This window comes from Sus scrofa, chromosome 13 (genome assembly GCF_000003025.6).
Source record: "Sus scrofa isolate TJ Tabasco breed Duroc chromosome 13, Sscrofa11.1, whole genome shotgun sequence".
Lineage (NCBI taxonomy): Eukaryota > Metazoa > Chordata > Mammalia > Artiodactyla > Suidae > Sus > Sus scrofa.
In genome coordinates this window covers 68,816,677-68,842,266 of record NC_010455.5, presented here as the reverse complement: position 1 = coordinate 68,842,266, position 25,590 = coordinate 68,816,677, and the positions used below count along the sequence as shown (strand labels likewise).

At 42.2% G+C, this 25,590-nt stretch overlaps 2 protein-coding genes across 4 annotated transcripts in view; one reads left to right on the top strand and one right to left on the bottom strand.

The window, feature by feature from the left end:
* The window catches only part of IFT122 (intraflagellar transport 122), a 73,353-nt gene extending 59,796 nt beyond the window's left edge, over positions 1 to 13,557 (bottom strand). The window contains 3 exon segments of the mRNA XM_021069363.1: positions 680 to 764; positions 2,091 to 2,157; positions 13,397 to 13,557. Coding sequence (XP_020925022.1) covers positions 680 to 764; positions 2,091 to 2,157; positions 13,397 to 13,437 — 193 coding nt within the window. The 5' untranslated portion in view covers positions 13,438 to 13,557.
* Positions 13,708 to 25,590, top strand: MBD4 (methyl-CpG binding domain 4, DNA glycosylase). Of its 3 annotated transcripts, none has more exons than XM_021069359.1 (8): positions 13,708 to 14,069; positions 15,741 to 15,971; positions 17,177 to 18,018; positions 21,211 to 21,285; positions 21,363 to 21,497; positions 22,665 to 22,814; positions 23,286 to 23,389; positions 24,217 to 25,590. In XM_021069359.1, exons 1-8 carry the CDS (start codon positions 13,918 to 13,920, stop codon positions 24,292 to 24,294), a joined length of 1,767 nt encoding a protein of 588 aa, XP_020925018.1. In that variant the 5' UTR covers positions 13,708 to 13,917; the 3' UTR covers positions 24,295 to 25,590. The 3 variants fall into 3 exon arrangements, with proteins under 3 accessions (XP_020925018.1, XP_020925019.1, XP_020925020.1); XM_021069360.1 differs by having other exon boundaries at positions 13,708 to 14,006; positions 24,217 to 24,531; XM_021069361.1 differs by having other exon boundaries at positions 13,708 to 14,331; positions 24,217 to 24,531.

Here is a 25,590-nt window from a genome sequence, read left to right as displayed (position 1 = left end):
CCATTTTTACTGAGAATCAAGCCAAACTCCTTAGGACAGCCAGCATGATTTGGCCACCCCAGCCTGTCACCTCTCCCTCTCACTCTCTCTGCCCCAACCCAAGAGAGCACACTCCACACAAGGGTTCCACAACGGCTCTGCTCCCCCACCCCAATGCTCATAGTCATTATTTCACCATCTCCCCACCTTCAAGTCCTCATTCACCAGTCCCTGTAAATAAGCCCACACTCACTGCCCTGTAAAATCAATGCCTTCCCCCAGCCAGTACTCTCAACTCTCCCCATTCCCATTCTGCCCTACTTTTTCTTCTTCCTTAACACTTACACCTTCCAGCATATTGTTCCACTTACCTCCACACTGCGTTTTTTGCACATCTTCCTTCATACTCTCTCCTGCTCCCCCACCCCCGGACCTCCCCAGTAGATACAAGCCCCTATAAGCAGGGACCTGTGTTTGTCCTCTGGAGTATCTCAAGCAGCTAGAACAATGTCTGGCACACAGACAGGCCTCAGTAATACTTTTTGAACTCAAAAACTTAACTGAAGCCTAAGAGACTGAACTATCTTCTGAAACTGCAAGTTTTAACCTGCGCTCACCAAACACAATGAAGGCGCAACTAAGGAGAGAAATGAGTGGTTCTGAGGCCAGAATAGACTATAAATTGCAGCAGCTCTCTTACCATCCTTCGCATATGCCACACAGTACACAGTATCTTTGTGCCCCTTGAGGGGCTGAAGTAAGGTGCCATCAGAGGTGTCATAAACCTGGCAAAAAAGAGAGACAAAAATACAGATTATCCACGTGGCATACATTAGTTAGATGCCTGCAGGCTGCTGCTGCAAAATGTGTCTTCATAATAAAATATTTGTCAATAGTCTAAATTTGTATCAAGTAAAAACTGCACCAAGAAACCAGAAAGAATGTGACTTGACTTAAAATTGGGAAACCCAAGAAGTATAGGTCCTGATTCTGTGAGTTACACAGATGGGAATGTGTCAATAATGCTCAAGAAGCAAAAGTTCTTTCTGTGGAACTTCTCTACAAAGTTCACTCCCCCTGCGTGAATTTGGATAAAAGACCAATCAAGCTAGGCCCTCCCCTCCCCAATAAAGCCACACAAAGGGCCCAGCTACATCATGACTAAATCCCAGGCACAGCCCTGCCCCTACCAACATCACAGAGAGAGGTTTCATATTTGCTACCGAGAGGTTAAAAGTCACATACCTGAACTCTGGGTTTGTAAACTGGAGGGAGTGTTATAAAATCCAATTGTAACATGGATTTAGGGTTTTACGGCTGTGCAACATCTATAAATATGTGGAGATTTAAAAAACACACCATCTGAGAAATAAAGGCAAAACCCTCCAGAAATGGTTAGTGTTTGAGAAGATAACCTACAGGAAAAATCTAAAAGGATTTGGATTGTTTACCCTGGAGAAAAAGAAGTCTGTGGAACAACTTAACCACAGCTTTATTACCATGTAGAGAATGGAGCTCAGGCATGTGCATATCTAGAGACAACAGAGCCAGAGGAAGCAAACTTACGTGGCAGGAAAGGGAGATCATACAAAGGTTTCCAGGTCAAAATAACTCTCTGAAAATGACTTTTATACACTAGGCTGGGTTCCAGAGGGAGCTTATATTCTTTGAAAATAAGAAAAATAGGACGGCATCCATATGCAATAGTTTAGGTAGGCCAGTGCCTCAAAGTCAGGGTCAGGGTATCCAGCTTTTCATGGAGGGAGCCACTTCAGTCCTGTTGCTTCAATTTTCCAGGGGGAGAAAATTCAAACTGACAACAACTCAGTTTCAAAGGCATTTTGATTAGTTATTTGCAACTTTTTCATGGATTTCTCAAAGTAGAAAGGGAAAGATTAATGATTCCATAGGAGGTATTGTTCACAGGTTCCTATCTGATAGACAGTTTACTTACCTGTTTTAAATAGCCCATTTCCTTCCCTATTAAAAAGTAATGACTGGTTTTTCCGCCCTTGCCTTTTTTATCTTAAAAAAAAGGGCCAAATTTCAGAGCACTTACAAGAAGGAAAGGAAAAAAAGCACTTAGAAAGGAAACTCAGACAAAATCCTACCAGTAATCTGTTTCCTGCAGCCAAAATCAGTTGAGTTCCATCAGGCTTAAATGCGAGGTCATATATACTAAACAGGAGACAAGACAAAACAAAAGGACAATTAGGAACCAAAATGATGAGGTCTGCTAACGGTTAGGAAAGCAAACTTTATTTCCATCAAGAGATGCTGCTTGTGCATGGGGAGAAAAATAATGGCTAAGAATTACATTTGGTTGCAAATCCCATTCAACCACCACACCTTCGATCACAATCCACTCGGCAGATAGCGTTATGTTCCAATTTCCACCTGCCCAGAAGTCAGAGGCCAGAGATGATTCAAAGTGTCAACAGTCAAGGATACTAACTCTTCTAATAATACCATAAAGGCTACACAAACTGAGAGAATGTGTGCAGGCTAGTAAATCCACATGTCTCTCAAAAATTGGTCACTTATTAAAATATCATTGCTATTTCCAACTAGTCAGATACTAAGAGTGCCTCTCAGGCGCTACAACTAACAGATATGGGATGAGAGAATCACAGTCCCTCCCTGCCCTCGAGGAAATGGCCATCCTGTGGGAAGAAGAGGCTGAGATACTCACAGAGAACCACATGTCAGCAATTCTAAATTATACCTTTTTTCACATTTTAACATTTCTGATGTTGGGATGTGTCTTATAATTGATGATGTGTCAGTTTAGCTGGTGGCATTTTTTGCTTCCTTAGTCATATGCAAAATAACGATATTTATAAATCAGTGACCTTTTAGATTAGATGAAATGTAGAATAATACTGTGATAAAGGTTTTAGGAGATACATTAAAGCACATATTGTAGGAATCCTACAATGTTCTGAGTTGGAGAGGATCAGAAAAAGCTTCATCGAGGAAATAATAAAAGGCAGGGCTTTTCAGACACTTAGGAGGAGGAGGGGTAGGCGCAGCATTTCAGGCAGAGAAAAGAGAATGAGCAAAGACATCAAGGTGGGATAACAAATATCTAAATAATATAATTTGACTGCAATGTTTGGCTCCGTGCATGGCAGTAAGGAGACATAAGGCAAACAAACAAATGAACAAACAAACAAAAAAAACCAGGCTGAGCCTTATTACAAAGATTCTCGAATGCCTCAAGCAGAGAATTTCATTTATTCAGGTGATCCTAGTCACTGGGGATGTTGCCTTGTGGCACAATGGTTGAGGATCCAGCATTGTCACTGTAGTGGCTTGGGTTGCTACTGTGGCAGGGGTTCGATCCCTGGCCTGAAATGTACTGGACAGTGCTGCCAAGATGCCTACTGTAAAAGTTTAGCACGGGATAAATTAACCTGGTTCCCGTGAGTGTTCCAGAAATACACACCACTGATACAGTACTTGGAACATTTGCCACAGGGATGTCCCACGCTGAGCTCTTCAAATGTATTATTTTATTTCATCCTCACAACAATTCTATGAGGTAAGAACTACTACTCAGTTTTGGGGTTGAGAACACCATGGCTCAGAGAGGTCAAGTATTTTGCCCAACATCACACATTCAACAAGTGAAAGGGCCAGAATTTTAAATCTGACTCTAGAGTATGTGCTTTCCTCCCTTCTACTCTCCTAAATTAATGTCAAATATAACAAATCTCTGCTACTCTCAACACTTTAATTATAGTGACTTATATGAAGCACATTTATTTGTGTCAAAGTACAGTTTAAATGCTTTACATGTGTTAACTCAATCTTCACAGCAATGCCATATCTACTTTGCAGATGAGAAAAGTAACACACAGAGAAGTTAACTTGCCTAAAAATAAACTGCTACAGTTACCATGCTGTACAGTAGGAAAAAAAATTGTATTGGGGAAATAACAATAAAAAATTTTTAAATAAAAATAAAATAAATAAAATAAACTGCTGTAGAGTGGAGGTGGAGACAGAATTCAAACCCAGTGGTCTGGCTCTAAAGCCCAAGCTCTAACCATTATACTTTATGGCCTTCATTATCATTATTATTATCATATGCCACAGTTGACAAAATAATTAGCAAGAGTCTCCATGGTTTTTTTGTTTGTTTTGGCCGCACCTACAAAACGTTTAAGTTCCTGGGCTGGGGGACTGAACCCAAGCCACAGCAGTGACAAAGCCAGATCCTTAACCTGTGAGCCACAGAGAAACTCCATGTTTTACCAGCAGGAAAAGGGGGTTCCTTTGCGGCACAGCGGGTTAAGGATCCAGTGTTGTCACTGCAGCAGTCTGGGTTGCTGTTGTCACACAGGTTCGATCTCTGGCCTGGGAACTTCCACATGCCACAGGTGTGGCCAAGAAAAACAAAAGTGGCAGGAAGAAAGGTATTATCATTTACCCAGGGCATTACATGTAGAATTCAGAGTTTTTTATATAGGCTCCATTAACCTCAGAAGCTTCCTTTAATGAAAATAATTCTTCACACATATTCAAGAGTTAAGAGTTGTTGAAAAGTGTAACTTTATTCAACATAAACAAATCAATCGATGGCATATACCACATTAACAAAAGAAAAGTCAAAAACCACATGATCACCTCAATAGATGCAAAAAAGCATTTGACAAAATTCAACATCCATTCATGATAAAAACCCTTACCAAAGTGGGTATAGAGGGAAAAGATCTCAAAATAATAAAAACCATTTATCACAAATGCACAGCCAACATAATACTCAACAGAGAAAAGCTGAAAGTCTTCCTGCTAAAATCTAGAACAAGACATGGATTCCCACTCTTACCATTTCTATTCAACATAGTATTGGAAGTACTAACCTCAGCAATCTGACAAGAAAAAGGAATAAAAGATATCCAAATTGGAAAGGACGAGGCTCAATTGTTACTATATGCAGACGACATGATACTATACATATCCAAATAATCCAAAGGACTCCACACAAAAACTACTAGATCTAATAAATGAATTCACCAAAGTAGCAGGACACAAGATTAACATTCAGAAATTGGTTGCATTTTTGTATACTAACAATGAAATATCAGAAAGGGAAAGTTAAAAAAAAAAAAAAACCCTTTTAAAATCACACCAAAAAAATATAATAAAGTGCCAAGGAATAAGCCTGACCAAGGAGGTGAAAGACTTACATGCTGATGAAACATTAATAAATAAAATTAAAGAGGATTCAAAGAAGTGGAAAGTTAGCCCATGCTCTTGGATTGGAAGAATTAATATTGTTAAAATGGCCACACTGGAGTTCCTACTGTGGCTCAGTAGGTTAAGAATCCAACTGTATCCATGAGGATGCAGGTTCCATCCTGGCCCTGTTCATTGGGTTAAGGTTCTGCCATTGTCACAAACTGTGGCACGAGTCACAGATGTGGCTCGGATCCTGTGTTGTTGTGGCTGCGGCGTAGGCTGGGAGCTGCAGCTCCAATTCAACCCCTAGACTGGAGCTTTCACATGCTGCAGATGCAGCCCTTAAAAGAAAAAAAAAAAAATGGCCACACTATCCAGAGCAATCTACAGATTTAATGTGAACCCTATCAAATTATCCATGACATTTTTCACAGAACTAGAACAAATAATCCAAAAGTTTACATGGAACCACAGAAGACTCTGGATTGCTAAAATTAAAGCAATCCTGAGGGAAAAAAAACAAAGCAGGAAGCATAACTCTCCCAGACTTCAGACTTCATTCAATACTACAAAGCTACAATAATCAAAATAGCATGGTGTTAGTACCAAAGCAGATATATGGATCAATGGAATAAAGAGTCCAGAAATAAACCCACACACATATGGTCAATTAATCTTCTACAAAGGAGGTAAGAATATAAAATGGGAAAAGGACAATCTCTTCAATAAGTGGTCTGGGGAAGTTGGACAGCTGCACATAAATCAATGACATCAGAACACACCCTCACACCATGCACAAAAATAAACTCAAAGTGGCTTAAAGACTTAAATATAAGACATGACATCATAAAATCTCCTATAAGAATAAAGAGGCAAAACATTCCCTGAAATAAATCATACAAATATTTTATTACATCAATCTCACTAGGCAATAGAAATAAAAAAATAAATGGGACTTAAACTTATAAGCTTGTGCACAGTAAAGAAAATCATAGGAGTTGCCGTCGTGGCGCAGTGGTTAACGAATCCGACTAGGAACTATGAGGTTTCGGGTTCGGTCCCTGTCCTTGCTCAGTGGGTTAACGATCTGGCGTTGCCGTGAGCTATGGTGTAGGCTGGCAGCTACAGCTCCGATTAGACCCCTAGCCTGGGAACCTCCATATGCCGCAGGAGCGGCCCAAGAAATAGCAAAAAAGACCGAAAAAAAAGAAAATCATAAAAAAGAAAAGACAACATAAGGAAGAAAACATTTGCAAACAATGCAACCAATAAGGGCTTAATCTGCAAAATATACAAACAGCTCATACAACAATAACAACAACAAAGAAACCCAACTGAAAAATGAGCAGAGGACCTTAATAGACATCGCTCCAGGAGTTCCCGTCATGTCATGGCTCAGTGGTTAACGAATCCGACTAGGAACCATGAGGTTGTGGGGTCGAAGATGCAGCTCGGATCCACGTTGCTGTGGCTCTCTCTGGTGTAGGTCGGCGGCTACAGCTCCAATTAGATCCCTAGCCTGGGAACCTCCATATGTCGTGGGTGCGGCTCTGAAAAGACAAAAAAAAAAAAAAAAAAAATAGGTATCTCTCCAAAGATACACAGATAACCAGTAGGCATATGAAAAGATGCTCACAGAACATTTTAAGTCAAATATACTCCAATAAAATTAAACACACACACACAACATTGTAAGTCAGCTATACTCCAATAAAAATTTTTAAAAAAGAAAGAAAAGATGCTCAATATCACTAATTATTAGAGAAATGCAAATCAAAACTACAACGAGGGAGTTCCACTGTGGTACAATGGCATTGGCACTGACTGCAGTGCCAGGACACAGGTTCGATCCCTGGCCTGGCAAAATGGGTTAAAGGATCCTGTGCTGTGGCATAGGGTGCAACTGCAGCTCAGCTCTGATCCCTGCCCCAGGAACCCCATATGCCATGGGGTGGCTAAAAAAGAAAAAAAAAAAAAAAAACTACAATGAAATTCTACCTCACACAGGTCAGAATGGCCATCATTATTAAGTCTACTCTGAAGAGGGTGTAGACAAAAGGGAACTCTCTTACACTGTTGGTAGGAATGTAAGCTGGTGCAACCATTACAGAAGACAGTATGGATGTTCCTCAGAAAACTAAAAACAGAATTACCATGTGACCCAGCAATTCCACTTCTGAGAATATATCCAGACAAAATTATAATTCAAAAATATACATGCAGAAGTTCCTGTTGTGGCTCAGCAGTTACAAACCCAACAAGTATCCATGAGGATGCAGGTTAGATCCCTGGCCTCGCTCAGTGGGTTAACAATCTGGTGTCACCATGAGCTATGGTGTAGGTTGCAGACACAACTCAGATATAGCATTGCTGTGGCTGTGGTATAGGCCAGCAGCTGCAACTTTGATTCGACCTCTGCTTGGGAATGTCCATGTGCTGCCAGTGTGGCCCTAAAAAGCAAAAAAACAAAGCAAACAACAAAAAAAACATGCAGGGAGTTCCCCAGTGGCTCAGTGGGTAAGGATCCAGCACTGTCACTGCTATGGTGCAGGCTCAATCCCTGACCCAAGAATTTCCATATGCCACAGGTGCAGCCAAAAAAAAAAAAAAAAAAAGTATACACACACCCCTATGTTCATAGAAGCACTATTCACAATAGCCAAAACATGGAAACAACTTAAATGTCCATTGACTGATGAATGGATTAAGAAGATGTGGTACATGTATACAGTGGTACAATGGAATACTACTCAGCCATGAAAAGGAACAAAATAATACCATTTGCAGCAACACAGACACAACTAGAGATTCTCATACCAAGTGAAATAAGTCAGAAAGAGAAAGACAAATATGACTTATTACTTAAATGTGGAATCTAAAATATCACACAAATGAACCCATCTACAAAAGAGAAACAGACTCACAAACATAGAGGACAAACCTGTGGTTGCCAAGGAGGGTGGAGGGAATAGGATGGACTGGAAGTTTGTGGTTAAGAGATGTAAATTAAGTGGTTTGCAAAGCTTTCTATTCTGCACAAACTAAATACATTTAGAATGGATAAGTAATGAGGTCCTACTGTACAGCACAGGGAACTAGAGCTAATCTCCTGGGATAGACCATGATGGAAAATAATACAAAAAAAGAATATATATATATATATATATATATATATACACATATATATGTCAATCTGTTGTACAGCAGAAATTGGCACAACATTGCAAATCAACTAAAAAAAATAATGTAACCTTACATGATCTCATTCTGACCCTATGCTAACATAAGACAGGCCAAGCACTATTGGCCCATTTTTATCAATGAGGAAACTGAAGTACAGAGGTGAGTAATCTGTCTGCTGTCAAACAGCTGGCTGATGGAGAAGCTTATCCCTCCCCAGCTGGGAACACCTCATGACAGAAGCAAACACAAACCCTGAGTCCTTCAGCTTCCTCACCACTATGTGGTAACAGACCTAGGCTTCCTGTCTCTCAGTCTTTCCCTCTTGAGTTTTGGGGGAAATGCACTGGGTGCGTTTCACATCCCAAGGAGAAGCAGGGAGGATGAGGGAAAAGCAGGGGAGCTGGGGCCAGAAGGGCTGACTTCCAGGCTGAGATTTGGTCTTACCTACACAGCAAGGCTAGGAGCTACCCTCCCACCTCCCAGGGTGCACAAGCACCACCACCTATGGGGAGCTGGGGAGGCACAAGGTTGGGAGGGGTCTGTATCTCTCTTTCATAGTCATCTTGGCCATGTGGCTCCCTCCCTGCCTTAAACAAATCTGAACTCACCAAAGTGGATCCTGTGTAGCTTCTTCAGAAAGACCATTTGAGGCTGAATTATTAGAAAAATCACTTCTGAAGAGTTCCTGTCATGGCTCAGTGGAAACGAATCTGACTAGCATCCATGAGGACCCAGGTTTGATCCCTGGCCTTCTCAGTGGGTTAAGAATCCCTCGTTGCCATGAGCTGTGATGTAGGTCACAGACATGGCTCAGATCCTGTGTTGCTGTGGCATAGGCTGGCAGCTACAGCTCTGATTTGACCCCTAGCCTGGGAACCTCCACATGCCATAAATGAGGCCATAAAAAGACAAAAAAAAAGAAAGAAAGAAGGAAAAAAGAAAAATCACTTCTGAGTATTCGATCTGAGCCAAGCCTTTAACTATCTTCCCCTCAGATGTGAAAATTCAATTTTCTCTGAATTTTTTGAAATTTGCTATCTAAAGTATAACATACCTGTCTGATTAGCCCTTCTAAACTCTTATTGAACTTAGAATCTGTACAATTCAATTTGGCTCTGAATTATATAATCTTCTCTACTTTACACCATTTCAGATACTACATTGTCCCTTAATTATAGACCTATGCATTTTAAGGGTAATAACCCTGTTTTAGATATTTGTGCACTCACAGTACATGGCATTGTCCTAGACACGAAATGAATATAACTGACAAACTGACAAGATTTTATCTTGAACACCCCTGGGCTTTAATTACTCATGAGATCACAGAAACTCAGAAAGACCTTACATCTTGTCATATAGTCCAATTCTCCTAGCAGGGCAGAAATTCCCTAAAGATGGTTGCCCAGCCTCTGCGTGAACACTTCCAGGGCTGGGCAGCTTACCCATCTGCAGAAAATTATATGAAAAAGATACACTGTCAGATTCCATTGCAGGGAGACAGAAGGTGAGTCCTGCAAATTGTCCCCTGCCAATCCTGTGCCCACTGTAAATTAAAGTCCCAAGGTGCCTCTCTAAGTCCTGTAGAATCTGACCCAGCCCCCACTCACCTGCTTGGAATCTTAAGCAAACTGCTACCTCACTAAGTCTCAATTTTTTCATCTAAAAATGGGGTAACAATTTCAACCTCACAGGTTGTTGTGGAGATTAAACAAGATAACGTATGTAAACACTGTCTGGTCCATAGCAAGTACTCAGTAAATACTAGCTGGTGTGAATGAGGGATATAGCAGATGCTGCCCTGGGAATAAGGCAGGCTGGACAAATAAGGCATCGTGTTTGAGATGAACCTGGAGTAGTGCTTTAAGGTGGAAAAGAGGGAGTTCAGAGAATAAGAGAACATTTGGGCAGGGCTTTTGGATAGGAAAATGGATTTTTCAACTGAACTGAAAAGCATAAGTTTAAATGTAAGCAAGAGGAGGCAGGTGGAGGGGTGGGATAAGCAGGACCACCTTATTAAGTGCACAATTTGACATGGAAGGTAACTGGGAGTCACCCTAGGTTGATGAGAAGTAGAGTAATGGATCACAACAACAAGACTCAAAAAAGAGAATTCCTGGAGTTCCCAATGTGGCGCAGCAGAAACAAATCCAACTAGTATCCATGAGGATGCAGGTTTGATCCCTGCCTCACTCAGTGGCTAAGTGATACAGCATTGCCGTGAGCTGTGGTGTAGGTCACAGATGCAGCTTGGATCGACGTTGCTGTGGCTGTGGTGTAGGTCAGCAGCTATAGCTCCAATTACACCCCTAGCCTAGGAACTTCCATATGCCGCAGGTGCAGCCCTAAAAAGCAAAAAATAAAAATAAAAAAGAGAGAAAGATTTCCTGCTTGCTACACAAAGGTTGAGAGTTCCCTGGTGGCCTGGGAGTCAAGGATCCATAAGGATCCAGGTCACTGTTGTGGACTTGGTCACCAGTTCAATCCCTGGCACAGGAACTTCTACATGCTGTGAATGAGGCGAAAAACACACAAACACACAGGAAGGTTAGACTGAAATCAAAAGAGCAGACCAGCAGAGGCTAGTTCAGTTGTGGAGGATCAATCTTTGACATCTGGGATTTTGTAGTTCTATTTATTTGTATAGTTTTTTCTTTTGTTTTGTCTCATTCTGGGCTACCAGCTCACATATGTAGCTACCATCAGGATTGCCAGTCTCCAGAACCCCTATAGCTTCTATATTAGAATAGCTGTAATGGGCCAAAAACCAAACAATTTTGGTTGATGAATGAACCAATCTTCATTCATCATTCACAAATTTATCTATTCATCAAACAATCACAACCACCACTGATTTGCCTAGGCTCTGAAAATGAATAAGACATAGCTATTGCTTTTAAGGGGGTTATAGACTTCTGGGATCAACAGTTTCCCATAAACTCCTACACAAGGCAGACTCTTAAGTACCACAAGAGTGGAATGAACAAAATCCTATGCCAGGGGTTGAAAACTGGGAGTCCATCAGGCTGTATTTAGCCAGCAAACATTTTGTTTGGCCCACATGGTATTTTATTTTGTTTTTTAAGTGCCAACATTTAAAAATTGTGACACTTCACATTAAAAACAGAAAGATCTCAGCCACCCTAGGCCGATTTCCTGCAGGCTGGTAACTGGTAGGAGCAGAGCAGCCGCTGCCCCTTTTAAGCAGCACTGGACCTCCCCAGTTGGCCACAGCCGCTCCCCAGTGCTCTCTGACCCCCAACCCAAAGCCAAATGCTCAGCTGCTAGTCATCAGCAGCTTGTTCTATGAGTACTTACATAAGACAGTTAAGAGAAAAATTAACAAAAAAATTTTTTTTACTCAAATCTCTATTAAAACAAGAAGTGAAGGATTCACCTGTAGGGCTATGTTTCAAGAAAAGGAGAACAGAAGAATACTCCTAGTGAAAACAGACAATTCCTTGTATTTAAGATGCAAATAAACATCTCCCATTATGCTGCCTGCCTGACTCCTCCAGGCAATGGAGTTCGCAGCCTCTGTAACACTGGGAATAATTAACGTAGTGGCCAAGAGCATGGGCTCTGGAGTGAGGAAGAAAGCCAGCTCCACCACTTTTTTTGTTGTTGTTTTTTTGTTTTATTTGAGGGCTGCACTCGTGGCATCTGGAAGTTCCCAGGCTAGGGGTCGCATCGGAGCTACAGCTGTGGGCCTACACCACAGCCACGCAGGATCTGAGCCAAGTCTGTGACCTATACCACAGCTCACTGCAAGGCCGGATCCTTCGCCCACTGAGAGAGGCCAGGGATCGAACCCGCAACCTCATGGTTACTAGTAGGATTTGTTTTCACTGAGCCACTAGGGGAACTCCCAGCTCCACCACTTACTCACTGTGTTACCTTGGCAAATTTTCCACCCTCTGTGAATCGGTCACCTCATCCGTGAAAGAGAAGTAAGTACAGTACCTACCTTAGAGGGCTGTTGTTAGGTGACAATGAGATAAAAGATACAAAGTTCTTAGCCAGTGCCTGGCACAAAGTCACCAAGTAAGCATTAGCTTTTACTAGTGTAAAGAAAGTAATCATCTCCAAACGGAGCCTTAAGGATGTTTAGGATTTCCATGTAAGGAGATGAAGGAAGATGTGCTTTCCTCACACAGAAAGGCCCAAGAAAAGAGAGGGAAGGCCACTAGCCAAACGGAGGCTTCGCAATGAAGTTGAAAAGATCATGGAGGAAGACTGTGAAAGTCAGGCTGAGGAAAACTACCCAATAAGTCAGTATTCCCTGCAAAAGGAATCCTTACATGATAGATTTAGGTGATAAAAGTGGAATAGGACATTAAACAACAGTGAATCATAAAGTGAGAAAGTCATTCTCTTTCAAGTCTCTTTCAAGCCTTCTAATAAAATACATGAGAAAGTCATGATTTGATGCTTTTCATCTCAAGCACCTCACGGACAACACCTGCTCAATCTCCAAATGAAGGTTTAAAGACTCCCTAGCAACGGTATCTAGCTATACCGTGTTAACACCGTTTCGTTTCTCCCAGCTTTAAGTTACAGTTAACTTACATTTATAGCAAATGAAAACTGGTTTTCATATATGGCGTAATAAAGTTTCCTTGTAAAATTATATTTAAACGAAAATAAATGAGGAAATTTAGAAGAAAAGTCAAGCAAAAAAGAGTAGAGGTAATGTGTGGATATGGCAAAAGTGGTGAAGTTAGAGAAATACTGTCATGGGTCTAAGACGAGCCCAGGATGGATTCTGAGTAAGAAAAAGACAAGACCAGGTTATGACTATGTGTAAAACCACTTCGACAGACCACTACCTCACGCGCAGAACTGCCCTTGCTCCCTCTCCAGGCCTCAGTGTCCATCCGAAAAGGGGCTGGGGGGCGACCTCTCAGACGCTGATTCTCGGGGCTCACTATCCTCTGCCTGAGCCACAGGCCCGTTGCCCGTGGCAACCACCGGGGTTCACGCAATGGCGCCCGCTATCCCGCTGGGGCTTGGCCTCCCGCTCCTCCCGGACTGCCCCACTCCTAACCTCTGTTCCACTTTATCTCTCCACGTCAATACGGCCCTCATAGCGGCTCGCTTCACACCTCCGGCCCCACCTCCCCACCTCGGCAACAGGCCTCAAGCCGCGAGCCACTTCGGCTACCTGCGCTACCCCTGGCAACGCACATGCGCAGTGAGCTACGCGCGAAGCCGAGCGTTCCGAGTGCGCATGTCTGAAAGAGAGGGCTTGAACAATGGAACCCGAGCCTTGAAGATGTCTGCACGACTAGGGCGCGCGCGATTGGTCACCCCTAAGGTGAGGGGGCGGTGCGTCTTTCTCGACAAAGGATTGGATTGGGTGAGCCGTGGAAATGGCGCCTGTGGACCAGGGGGCGGCCGCAAAGCAGCTGAGGCGTATGAAAGACATTCACTACCTTCATCTTTTGGTTCCAGCCTATCGCTCAGAGCTGGAGAAGTTTTCACATCTTACTCCGCTCCTCACTCAGAGCGACGCAGCCTCTCGGCCCGTTGCTACAGCTGGATCTCGCTTAGGGGGGCACGGCTAGGATGGAGAGTCCGAGCCCCGGGGACTGCGGAGCTGCACCTTTGATCACCGCCACTGAGCGCCTAGACTCAGACCGGCCCTGTGACCTCCGGCAAGTCATTGTCCCCTTTCGGGCCGCAGTTTCACCACCTGAAAAATGGGAGAGAGGGAGTAGGTGGGTGGGCCTTTCTCTCCTGGGGTCGGCGGAGACGTGGAGGCCCAGAGTTATTTCCAGCGAGCCGGGGCTGGGGATCAGGTGCTCTTCTGGAGGGGTCGGCTCCCGACCTCGTCCCCAGAAATGACATGGGAGCTGGGTGGAGCAGGAAGGTTTCCTAGTGCTGGGAGACGACTGCTTGGGTTGGAGGATCCTAGGAAGACTTTGGAGGAGATGTCATGTTAAGGAGCCAGGGGCGCCCCAGAAACCGGTCCAATGAGAGGTAAGGGAAAAAAACCACAGACACTTACTAAGTATTTGTGTATATGCGGTGTGGGGCTAAGATAATTTACCTACCCCCCCCAAAAAAAAACCTTTAATCCTCAGAATTACCTTAAAGGAAGTATTAGGTCTTTTTTTTTTTTTTAACAAATGGAGGAACAGACTTTGAGATGTTAAGTCACTTGATCTTGAATGCAGCTAGTAAATGGCAGAGCTGGGATTTGAACCTAGTCTGTTGATTTTAAAGTTTGTGCTGTTTTCACCAATATTCAGTTTCTTATCTCCAAAATTGTGAACCGTATGATTTCTTAAGATCCACTCACCCAGCTCCCCTAAATTATTTAATCCCACATCACATCAGAAGACCTTAATTCTAATTCTAGTTAGTAACTAGCTCTTACTTAATTTCCCTATTTGTAGAAAAGAGGTTGGTTAGACATCTCTGTAGACCCAGCCAACTTTTAGCATATGTGATTTAGTGATTAGGATACACTAACTAAAGTTTTTCAATGCTAGTACAAGGGAAGAAGTATTAGACCAAGATTTAGTAGACCTAGGTTCTGGAATCATTTCTGCAAGTAACTTAATCTTCCCTTCACTCACTTTTATCAGTAAAATGAGAGTAGTCCTTATTATTCCTACTTCACAGGGCTATTGGCTCAAGAATGAAAGAGAATTTGAAAATTCTGTATTAGAAATTGGTTACATATATATGCACATATATATACAAATTTTACATCACTTATTTGTGGCAGAGGAGGGTGTCTCACTGACTCCTTTAAGCTGTTCAGTTGATCCCTAGGTTAAGAGCTTAGCTATTGGTTCATATTTTTATTTTTTTGGTCTTTTTGCTATTTCTTTTGGGCCGCTCCCGCGGCATATGGAGGTTCCCAGGCTAGGGGTTGAATCAGAGCTGTAGCCGCCAGCCTACGCCAGAGCCACAGCAACGCAGGATCCAAGCCGCGTCTGCAACCTACACCACAGCTCACGGCAACGCCGGATGGTTAACCCACTGAGCAAGGGCAGGGACCGAACCCGCAACCTCATGGTTCCTAGTCGGATTCGTTAACCACTGCGCCACGACGGGAACTCCCTGGTTCATATTTTTAAACTTATGTCAGGTGTCACCAGAAATAACAGCGCTATTCAAGATTAACCAAAAAACTTTCTAACAAACAGCTCATGTTTTTCATTGTGTTGAGATTTCCAAGCCTTTTTAATCCATGTTGGAGACAAGAAGGTATTGGAGGGCAGAAAAATATTCTCGTAGCAGGACTGGTCCATACTGATTTTAATCTCTCATAGTCCAGAGAGTCCATGTGGTTGCTTCTCTGTCATGGACTGAAATTGAATAAGCAGAATCAAATGCATTTTACCTGAGCTAATCACTTGTACTTTGTTTTCTTTCAGGGAGGAAGATGTTGCTCTGGGATCAGAAAGAGTGGGAGAAGATGAGAAACAAATAGTGATAAAAAGCAGCAGTGAGTGTACTCCTCTGCTAGAGGAACCCTTGGCTTCTGCTGAGTTTGATGGCACTGCAGTGACAGAGTGCCACAAGTCTGTCCCATGCGGATGGGAAAGGCTTGTGAAGCAAAGGTTATCTGGGAAAACAGCAGGAAGATATGATGTCTATTTTATCAGGTGAGCATGCAAGGTGGTGAAGATGTATAGCCAAATAATTTTGTCTAGAAAGGTGGCAGGAAAGCATAGCAGAGTCTTGGCGTTTTTCTGTTTTTACCATAAAACCATGATGGATTTTGTTCCTTCACTGTCACTCATTAGTTATATCAAGTGACTTGGGGACAATTACATCCATTTTCTCCTACTGTACATGGTTAATGGTGAGGTTGCACTTGTTATATTTGTAAAAATGGTGAGGTTGTACTTAGGTTATATTTGTAAAATTATGTTATACTATCACAGAATAAACCATTTAAAAGTATCATTTTATCACTTTTTTATTTGAAATGACAAATGCCCATTTAAAATTTGGAAATTACTGGAGTTCCCATCGTGGCACAGTGGAAATGAATCCAATTAGGAACCATGAGGTTGCAGGTTTGATCCTTGACCTCACTCAGTAGGTTAAGGATCTGGCACTGCTGTGAGCTGCGGTAGTAGGACGCAGATGAGGCTTGGATCCTGCGTTGCTGTGGTGTGGCATAGGCTGACAGCTGTAGCTACAATTAGACCCCTAGCCTGGGAACCTCCATATGCCTTGGGTGCAGCCCTAAAAAGCAAAAAGAGATAAAATAAAATATAATTTGGAAATTACTAGTAAAAAATCTGAAATGTGGGAGTTCCCGTTGTGACACAGCAGAAATGAATCCAACTTGTATCCATGAAGATGTGGGTTCAATCCCTGGTCTTGCTCAGTGGGTTAAGGATCCAGTGCTGCCATGAGCTGCAGTGTAGGTCACAGATGCAGCTTGGGTCTGGCATTGATGTGGCTGTGGTGTAGGCCGGCAACTACAGCTTTGATTTGACCCCTAGCCTGGGAACTTCCATATGCCAAGGCGAGGCCCTAAAAAGAAAAGAAAAAAAAATCTGAAATGTGGTCCAGTTTTTTTCTGTTTTTTGGGTTTTTTTTTTTTCTTTTTTGGCCTTCCAAGGCTTATGGAGTTCCCAGGCCAGGGACGAGATCCAAGCCATAGTTGTCAGCCTACACCACAGCCACAGCAATGCCAGATATTTAACCCACTGTGCTGGGCTGGGGATCGAACCTACATCCCAGCACTCCAGAGACTCCGCTGATCCCCTTGCACCACCATGGGAACTCCCTGGTTTCTTTATTTTTATTCACCTTTATTTACCAACACTAAGTCTTCTTTAATATCCTCTTCTAGCCCACAGGGACTGAAGTTCAGATCGAAACGCTCACTTGCTAGTTATCTTCACAAAAGTGGAGAGACTTCTCTTAAGCTAGAAGATTTTGATTTTACTGTACGTCCTAAAAGGAGCATCAAATTAGGATGTCAAGACCACAGCATGGCAGGTCTGACATCCCGACTGCAAAGCAGTTCAAACCGGAGCCTCAGAACACGGAGCAGGTGGAAACAAAATGTGAGTCCTCTGCCAAGTGGGAGTTTGGAATTGCAAGATAGCAGAGAACTGTCTAACTTTACCGCCGTTCATCTGCTTTTGAAAGAAGATGAGGGAATTAATGACATTGACTCTAGAAAGGTTAGAAAGTCCAAAGGAAAGGTGACTATTTTGAAAGGAATTCAAATTAAGAAAACTAAATCAGGGCCCCGGAAGAGACTTCCAGATCCTGTTCATAGTGACAGGAAAAGAGAATCTGTGTATACTAAGTCAGCAGATGCTGCAAGTGAGCCTCTTGCACAAGAAAGTCAGACAGAGAGAACTTGCTGTGTCTCAGACATCAGAGCAAGCGACAAGACCCTCTGTGTGACCCAGGAAGAGGAGAGGCTTGGTCAAGAAGAATCACTGAGTTCAGGATCAAAGTTTGAACAATTCACTTCCGGCATCATCAACAGATTTTGTTTGACCGAAGAAGCTGAACACAACAAGAAGTATGAGGATACCTTTTTAGAATCTGAGGAAGTAAGAAAAAAAGTAGAAGTTGGGGAAAGGAAGGAGCATCTGCATATTGACATTTCAAAAGATGGCTCTGAAATGGATAGCTGCTCACAAACTGAGAAAGACTCTACTGTGAAGATACTTCAAGGTATTCATTGCACTAATCTGCTCTTAAACATGTGGTGAGGACCTTGTCCTTCATGCGCGTACCAATAGGATGTGGGAATAGAGTGAAGAAATAGGGCAAATCTCAGATACATTCTCCCAATTGATCCTAGTGCCTTGCCCAACTGATCCTTAAACCCCTTCCTTAAGCAGAGAAGGAATCAGCTGGCTGACACACTCAGCAGAGACACTTGTGCCATTAACAGCTGCTGCCATCGCTCCCTGGTGCAACATCTGGGACTCTCTTCAGCAGAGCTCTCCCTTCTGCACCTTTTTCCAGCCAGTAATCTTACAGCCTCAGGGAAAATGAAAAGGTTTGAGGAAGACTCCTTTTACACATAAACCAGTTGAAAATAGTCAGTGTCTTCTCTTTGTACCCCTCCTGTTATTTATTACTGATGTGGGACTTCCAATTTAATTTTGTATTTATCACAGTCATTTTTTTCTCATGTTGTAATATAATGCTCCTCTAAAATGCTTTAGAGCTCTAAATAATTCAAAACTGTAACCACGTAGTTCATCTATTATTTGTAATACGCTCTTTATACAGAATTGAGCCTAGCAGTTTTGCCTTATAGTATTTCACTGAATAAGAGATAAAAAGGAGCCCTTTGAGCAGCCCTGTATTAGTTATTCATTATGCCGTTATGGGATAATGAATAACTCCTTTAAAGAAGAATAGTAACTTTAAGTCCTGTGGGGAGACAGCATGGACAAATTTGTGGAACAGGTGGTTGGACTTGGTTCCTGCTCTTGATCCCACTCATGATTTTATGTCTTTGCTGCACCTGGAATTTCTCTACCTTTAACAGAAAATGACCACATACACCTTGGAACTACATAAAAATTCTTCTACCTTGTCCTTTAAAGACCTTGAGCTTCCTAAAGTCTTGAGGTTTATGTAAATTTATTGCTAGTATAATGGGCAAATACTAAAAACATCCTTTTGGAGTTCCCTTGTGGCACAGTGGGTAAAGGACCTGGCATTGTCACCTCTGTGGCCAGGTGGCTGCTGTGGCATGGGTTCAGTCCCTGACCTGGAAACTTCTACATATCGCAGGCATGGCCAGGAAAAAAAATAATAATAAAATTAAAAATAAAAACAACATTTTGTGAGTAAAATGTAAGTATCCTACTCATCTTATACATAGAGAAGTCTCGTTCTCAATGTAAGGTGATAGGCTTACTGTAGTTAGTAGTGTCCAGTGGAGTAGTAAAGACTTTCCCATTGCATTACCTAGAAATTGTCAGGTAAGCTCAGCATAGTCTCCTAGTATTAAAGGAGGCTAGTAAGTAATTTTTTTACAGGAACCAACAGAAGAAATCAAGTAGCTAATAAGAGCAGTTTCTGTTCTCTTTTTTACTTTCTGCTGGGCTTGTCTATTCAAACTAGAATAGCAAAAAACACTAGACTAATTATCTGGAGACCTGGATACTTGTCCCCATCTATTGTCAACTGCACTATTGTTTTGGGGATAGTTGTTTAATTTTTAAGCCTTAGAATCTTCATCTGTAAAATACATGTAATGATCTTCGCCAGTCCTGTTTTTCACATCATGAATATTGTAAAATAAAATGAGAAGTGAAAAAAGATGGCTTCATGCTAGACAGATGCAGTTTATTATTAACTGACATTCAAATTTAGAGGGGAGTTCCTGTTGTGCCTCAGCAGGTTAAGGACCCAATGTTATCTCTGTGAGGATGTGGGTTCAATCCTTGGCTTCACTCAGTGGGTTAAGGATCCAGCGCTGCTGTGGCTGCATTTTAGGTCACACATGCCGGTCAGATCCATAGTTGCCTTGGCTGTGACATAGGCCAAAGTTGCCGCACCAATTAGACCCCTGGCCCGGGTACTTCCATATGCCAGAGGTGTGGCTGTAAAAGGAAAAAACAAAAGAAGGAGTTCCCATTGTGGCTCAGTGGTAGCAAACCAGACCAGTATCCATGAGGATACAGGTTCTATCCCTGGCCTCTCTTAAATGGGTTAAAGGGTCTGGCATTGCTATGCCTATGGTGTAGGCCAGCAGCTATAGCTCCAATTCAACCCCTAGCCTGGGAACTTCCATAAGCCACAGGTACAGCCCTAAAAAGCAAAAGAAAAACAGAAGAAGAAGAAAAACAAATTTAGAGGAGGGTTTGGCCATAGGGAGTATTAAATGTGATGATTTAAGAAACTTGAGAAACCTAATAATGATGGTCAAAGAGTCTTTGTTAAATAAACTTCCCTGTAGATAGTAGGCTCGTATGTTCTCAGGTTCAAATCTTAGGTTTTTCAGCAGGTTCCGTTTTGTCTGTATCTTTTTATTGTTTTTTGTTTTGTTTTGGTAAAAGTATTCACTGCAAAATATTTGGAAAATATAAAGAGAAAAAAATAACAACCATTTACAATTACATCATTTTGGTTTATTTCATTCTAATCTCTATCACTTTTTTATTAAATTGGGATTATACACTGAATATTGTGTTTTTCTACTTAAAAATTGACAGGAAAAAATAGTATCAAAATATTTTAATGACCACATTATGCAAATGTCATAATTTATAATATTCTATGTTATTTATTTTTTTGGTCTTTTTCAGGCCATACCTATGACATATGGAAGTTCCCAGGCTAGGGGTCAAATCAGAGGTGTGGAGCTGCCTGCCTATACCACATTCACAGAAACACCGATCCAGCCTACAACCGCTACCTACCCCACAGCTTGTGGCTACACTGGATCCTTAACTCACTGAGGCCAGGGGTCGAACCTGTATCCTAATGAATACTAGTTGGGTTCTTAACTCGCTGAGCCACAGTAGGAACTCCTCCAGTTTTTCAGTACGATGAACTCTGAACATAAACAATAGGAAACTAGTAGAATAGTTAAAAGTGCAGACTCAGGAGCCAAAATGCCTGGATTAGAATTTCAGCTCTGGCACTTACTAGCTGTGTGACCTTGGGTAAGTTACCTACTTTCTCTGTACCTCAATTTCCTTGTTTTTAAAGTGGAAATAAAGCAGTACCTTCCTAGCTCGTAGGTTGCTAGTAGGATTAAATTGGTTAATTTTTGTGAGGTGCTTAGAATAATGCGAGGGACGTACTAAACACTTTATGGTAGTGGTAGTGTGTTGTTGTTGAATATTTCTTCAAGCTAAGCCATAGATTCTATAAGCAATGTTCACTCTTCCTTTTCAGAAGATACCATCCCACGGACACAGGTAGAAAAAAGGAAAACAAGCCTGTATTTTTCCAGCAAATATAACAAAGAAGGTATCCCTTTTCCTATCAGAAAACGAAATTTCCAACCTATTTCAGGTATTCACCTCTGATACACTGTGTTTGTTTAGCCCTTAGTCCCCCGAGACGCAAGGCCTTCAAGAAATGGACGCCTCCTCGGTCACCGTTTAATCTTGTCCAAGAAACACTTTTTCATGATCCATGGAAACTCCTCATTGCGACTATATTTCTCAATCGCACCTCAGGTTTGTGGATTCTTTTCAACTTTGTCTTAGCCGAGGCACTGTGATGAGGAGAAAGAGCACTGAATTCATTAGAGACCTGGGCTCAAGTTTGATTTTTGACCTCAGGTGAGGCCTTCTTCGTTCAGCCCTCACACTCTTTACTTATGAAAAGGTTAAGCTAGAGGACACCCAGTAGCCTTTTTAGCATGAGGAAACAATTTTCATTAGTTCCTACTTCCAAATTAGTTTTGGTCTCAGTGAAAATCAGGTATTTAAACATTCCTCGTCTCTCTGTCAGGTGTAAAAACATTTTTTTCCCATTGGGTACTTTCTTTAATATCTTTGGCACCATGTGTTCTCTATGCTTTTACACAAGTTACCTGATCATCTGATTCTTTAAAAACCAATATTGTGCAAGGCCATGTTTCAGCATAATTTGGACTGTTAACCAAATAGGTGAATGGTGTTGGCTTTTGACTGTGAGTGGCTGCTGATTTAATGTCTTCTCATCAGTAGTTTAAAGAGAGAGTTCCTGTTTGTGGCACAGCGGAAATGAGTCTGACTAATATCCATGAGGACGTGGATTTGATCCCTGACCTCGCCCAGTGGGTTTAGGACCCAGCATTGCTGTGAGCTGTGGTCTAGGTTGCATATGCAGCTTGGATCTAGGGTTGCTGTGACTGAGATGTAGGCCAGCAGCTACAGCTTTGATTTGACCCCTAGCCTGGGAACCTCCATATGCCATGGATGCAGCCCTAAAAAGACAAAAGGAAAAAAAAAAAAAAACAGGAAGGGAGGGAGGAAAAACCCTCTATGTTCAATTTCTAGATAAAGAAGTACCTGAACCTAAAAATCAGCCCATCTGGGAGTTCCCGTCCTGGCGCAGTGGTTAATGAATCCGAGTAGGAACCATGAGGTTGCAGGTTTGATCCCTGGCCTCGATCAGTGGGTTAAGGATCCAGCGTTGCCTGAGCTGTGGTGTAGGTTGCAGATGCGGCTCGGATCCTACATTGCTGTGGCTCTGGTATAGGCCAGCAGCTACAGCTCCGATTAGACCCCTAGCCTGGGAACCTCCATATGCCGTGGGAAGCGGCCCTAGAGAAGGCAAAAAGACAAAATAAGTAAATAAATAAATAAAAATCAGCCCATCTGGAGGCTTGTGATCACATAGTTATCTTTATTCCCCAGGCAAAATGGCAATCCCTGTGCTTTGGGAGTTTCTGGAGAAGTATCCTTCTGCAGAGGTAGCAAGAACTGCAGACTGGAGAGATGTTTCAGAACTTCTTAAACCTCTTGGTCTCTACGATCACCGAGCAAAAACAATTATCAAGTTTTCAGGTACTTACCCAAATCCCCAAAGCAAAAAACGTATACAGTGCCCATTTAAGAGAGCCACACCTTGGACTTTAATGTCCTTGGATGCTGTGTTAATAGAGGTCATCCAGCTCAATCACCAAAGGCATCTAGAAATAGGTCACTTGCCCCACACAGCAAGTGGGGTGATAAATCCTTGCCCAGCACTGGGGCAGGCCTTGTGGGCGGGATCGAGGAAGAAGTTAGTGAAACAGAAAGCCCACTTGACCTCAGGGACATTACCTCTGTCTAGTTAGCTCGGTACAAAACAATAACTACTAGTTAGGGGCAGAGGACTGGTTCAGACCAAGGTGAGTGCTGCAGGACTTAGAAGAAAGCCGTCACAGCTGAGGGTGTTAGGTGAGGTTGTTTCCCATCCCTTTCTGCAGTTTCTCCTTTATTTAGGGACAGTATTTTTCTAGAGGCTGACCTGCTATGTGGGTGCTGTCTTCTCAGATGAGTATCTGACAAAGCAGTGGAGGTATCCGATTGAGCTTCATGGAATTGGCAAGTACGGCAATGACTCTTACCGAATTTTTTGTGTCAATGAGTGGAAGCAGGTAAGGCCCATTCCCAGCCATAACGTCTCCACTTTTTGTTTCTGAGGCAAAACAATTCCACGGTTGTGGTTAAAACTGTCTCTTGGATACACACACTATTACAGTCACAACCAGTTTTGTTCCAGGCTTGAGGGGCCATGGTGGCATGGGGTTATTGACAGCAAGTGAGGATCTGTAGACACTCGCAGATCCACACAATGTCCCTGGTCTCTGACATCCTTGTTTCTGTCATTCTTATTCCTGTACTGGCTCTAGGCCTGACGTGGTTTTCCTCCTGACGAAGTCATACTCTCCTTCAAAAGCACACCACTGTCCTAGTGTTCTCAGACTATTTTTGTAGTAGAGGGTCTGATGTGTGTCTAGCCCACAGGCATCTGGGTGGCATCTTGGCAGCTGGTGGGCAGTGCCACATAACTGGGTACATTGCCCTCTTAGTTTGTGACTTGTGCTAAAACATGAGCTGGTTGGTCTGGCCAAGCCCATGCTTTCTTCACCAGTTATTATGACCTGAGCATCCATTTAACTCTCAGGGTCTATAATCTTCTGGAAAATGGCATATTAATCCTGGACTCATGTTATCACCACCCCACAGACTGAGTCCCAGTGAACATCAGTACCAAATTCGAAAGTACTTTGTAAAGGATTGCTTTGATAAAAGGTATAATTTTAAACATTCACAAATCCCATTAGGTTAAAGGTTATAATTTTCAGGTATATTATCATAGGGTATTATTCCCTCCCCATATCTTTAAAAAGCCAATTTAAAAATGTGTTTCTGACTAACTTATATAAGGCCTCTGTCTCCTAATGTGTTGTATTTCTTCTAGGTACACCCTGAAGACCATAAGTTAAATAAGTATCATGACTGGCTTTGGGAAAATCATGAAAAGTTAAGTCTATCTTAAAACTCTGAAGTTTTCAAACTTGTTTTTTATACATTGCTTCGCGTTTTGATTCTTAAAAATTCCATTAAGCATGACCGACTACCTTTCCAAGTGTATAGATTTTAATCAGCCCAATTGGAAACCTAATGTATGTTTTCTTAATGTGTGTACCACTGGTAGATCTTTGCTACTGAATGTGCTAGACCATGTTTGGAAATTGTTTTTATAAAATAAATTATTTGACAACAGTCCTAAAAATGTATATGACTTTTCCAATAATGCAATGTGATTTGAAGTTGAAAAAAAACTTTTCTAAGGTATTAATAAAACAAAGCAAATTTCCAACATTTGTGCTTAAGGGAAGATTAGACTTTCTGTTCTCATTCTGTAGAAGATATTACGCAGTTGTTAGATGAAGCAAAGTTTTCAGTCACATGTAAGAAAAGACAGAGTATATTAGGCAATTAATTAATAACAATATTTTTATTAAACAACACTAAGCCCCAAAGCAAAATAAGTTTATTTTGTCATCATGTGTTCTTGATGATGCTCTGCTGGCCTTTAGGAATTAGAGATTTGACCCAGCACCCATTTGATAACTGAATGTGAATATCTGTCTGCAGTTGTTTCAGAGTGTTCACTTCTGGCTCATGTACCTTGTTCCCTATATGAAACGAGCATTTACCCATCTCTCGTCTTCCAGCTGGAGTATAGGACCTTTTTCATTTTATGCCTTTTTTTTTTTCTCCCCAGGGCCACACCCGTGGCATATGGAGGTTCCTAGGCTAGGGGTCTAATGGGAGCTACAGCTTCCGCCTACACCACAGCCACAGCAACATCAGATCTGAGCCACATCTGCAACCTACACCACAGCTCACAGAAATGCCGGATCCTTAACCCACTGAGCAAGGCCAGGGAGCGAACTTGTAATATTATGGTGAAATAAGAGTTTTAACCAAGGGACAAACCCCCCCTCCCCCCGGCTGAAAAGGCAGCTGCGAACCTTTTCAGTTATGCTCACCTCATACCATCCTTCTTGTAATTAGCTAGCAACTATGTACCCTATGTCCAAGCCAGCAGCCCTGCTAATCCTGTTCCAAGCATTGCTTATCAGTTTCGCTTCCTAACCTTTCTTGCTCAGTTTCTTAGGGAGGAAAACTGTCTGCTCCGGGAAGGGGGAGGTCTGGGGCTGCTTACATGGGGAAAACAAGACCTTTCATTGTATAAAAGTTGCTGAGAACAAAAACCTGGTGCTAAGACTCTGGAGGTGACTCTTCTGAGCCCGCATCGGTGGTGAATAAACCTTGCTTTTTCTCA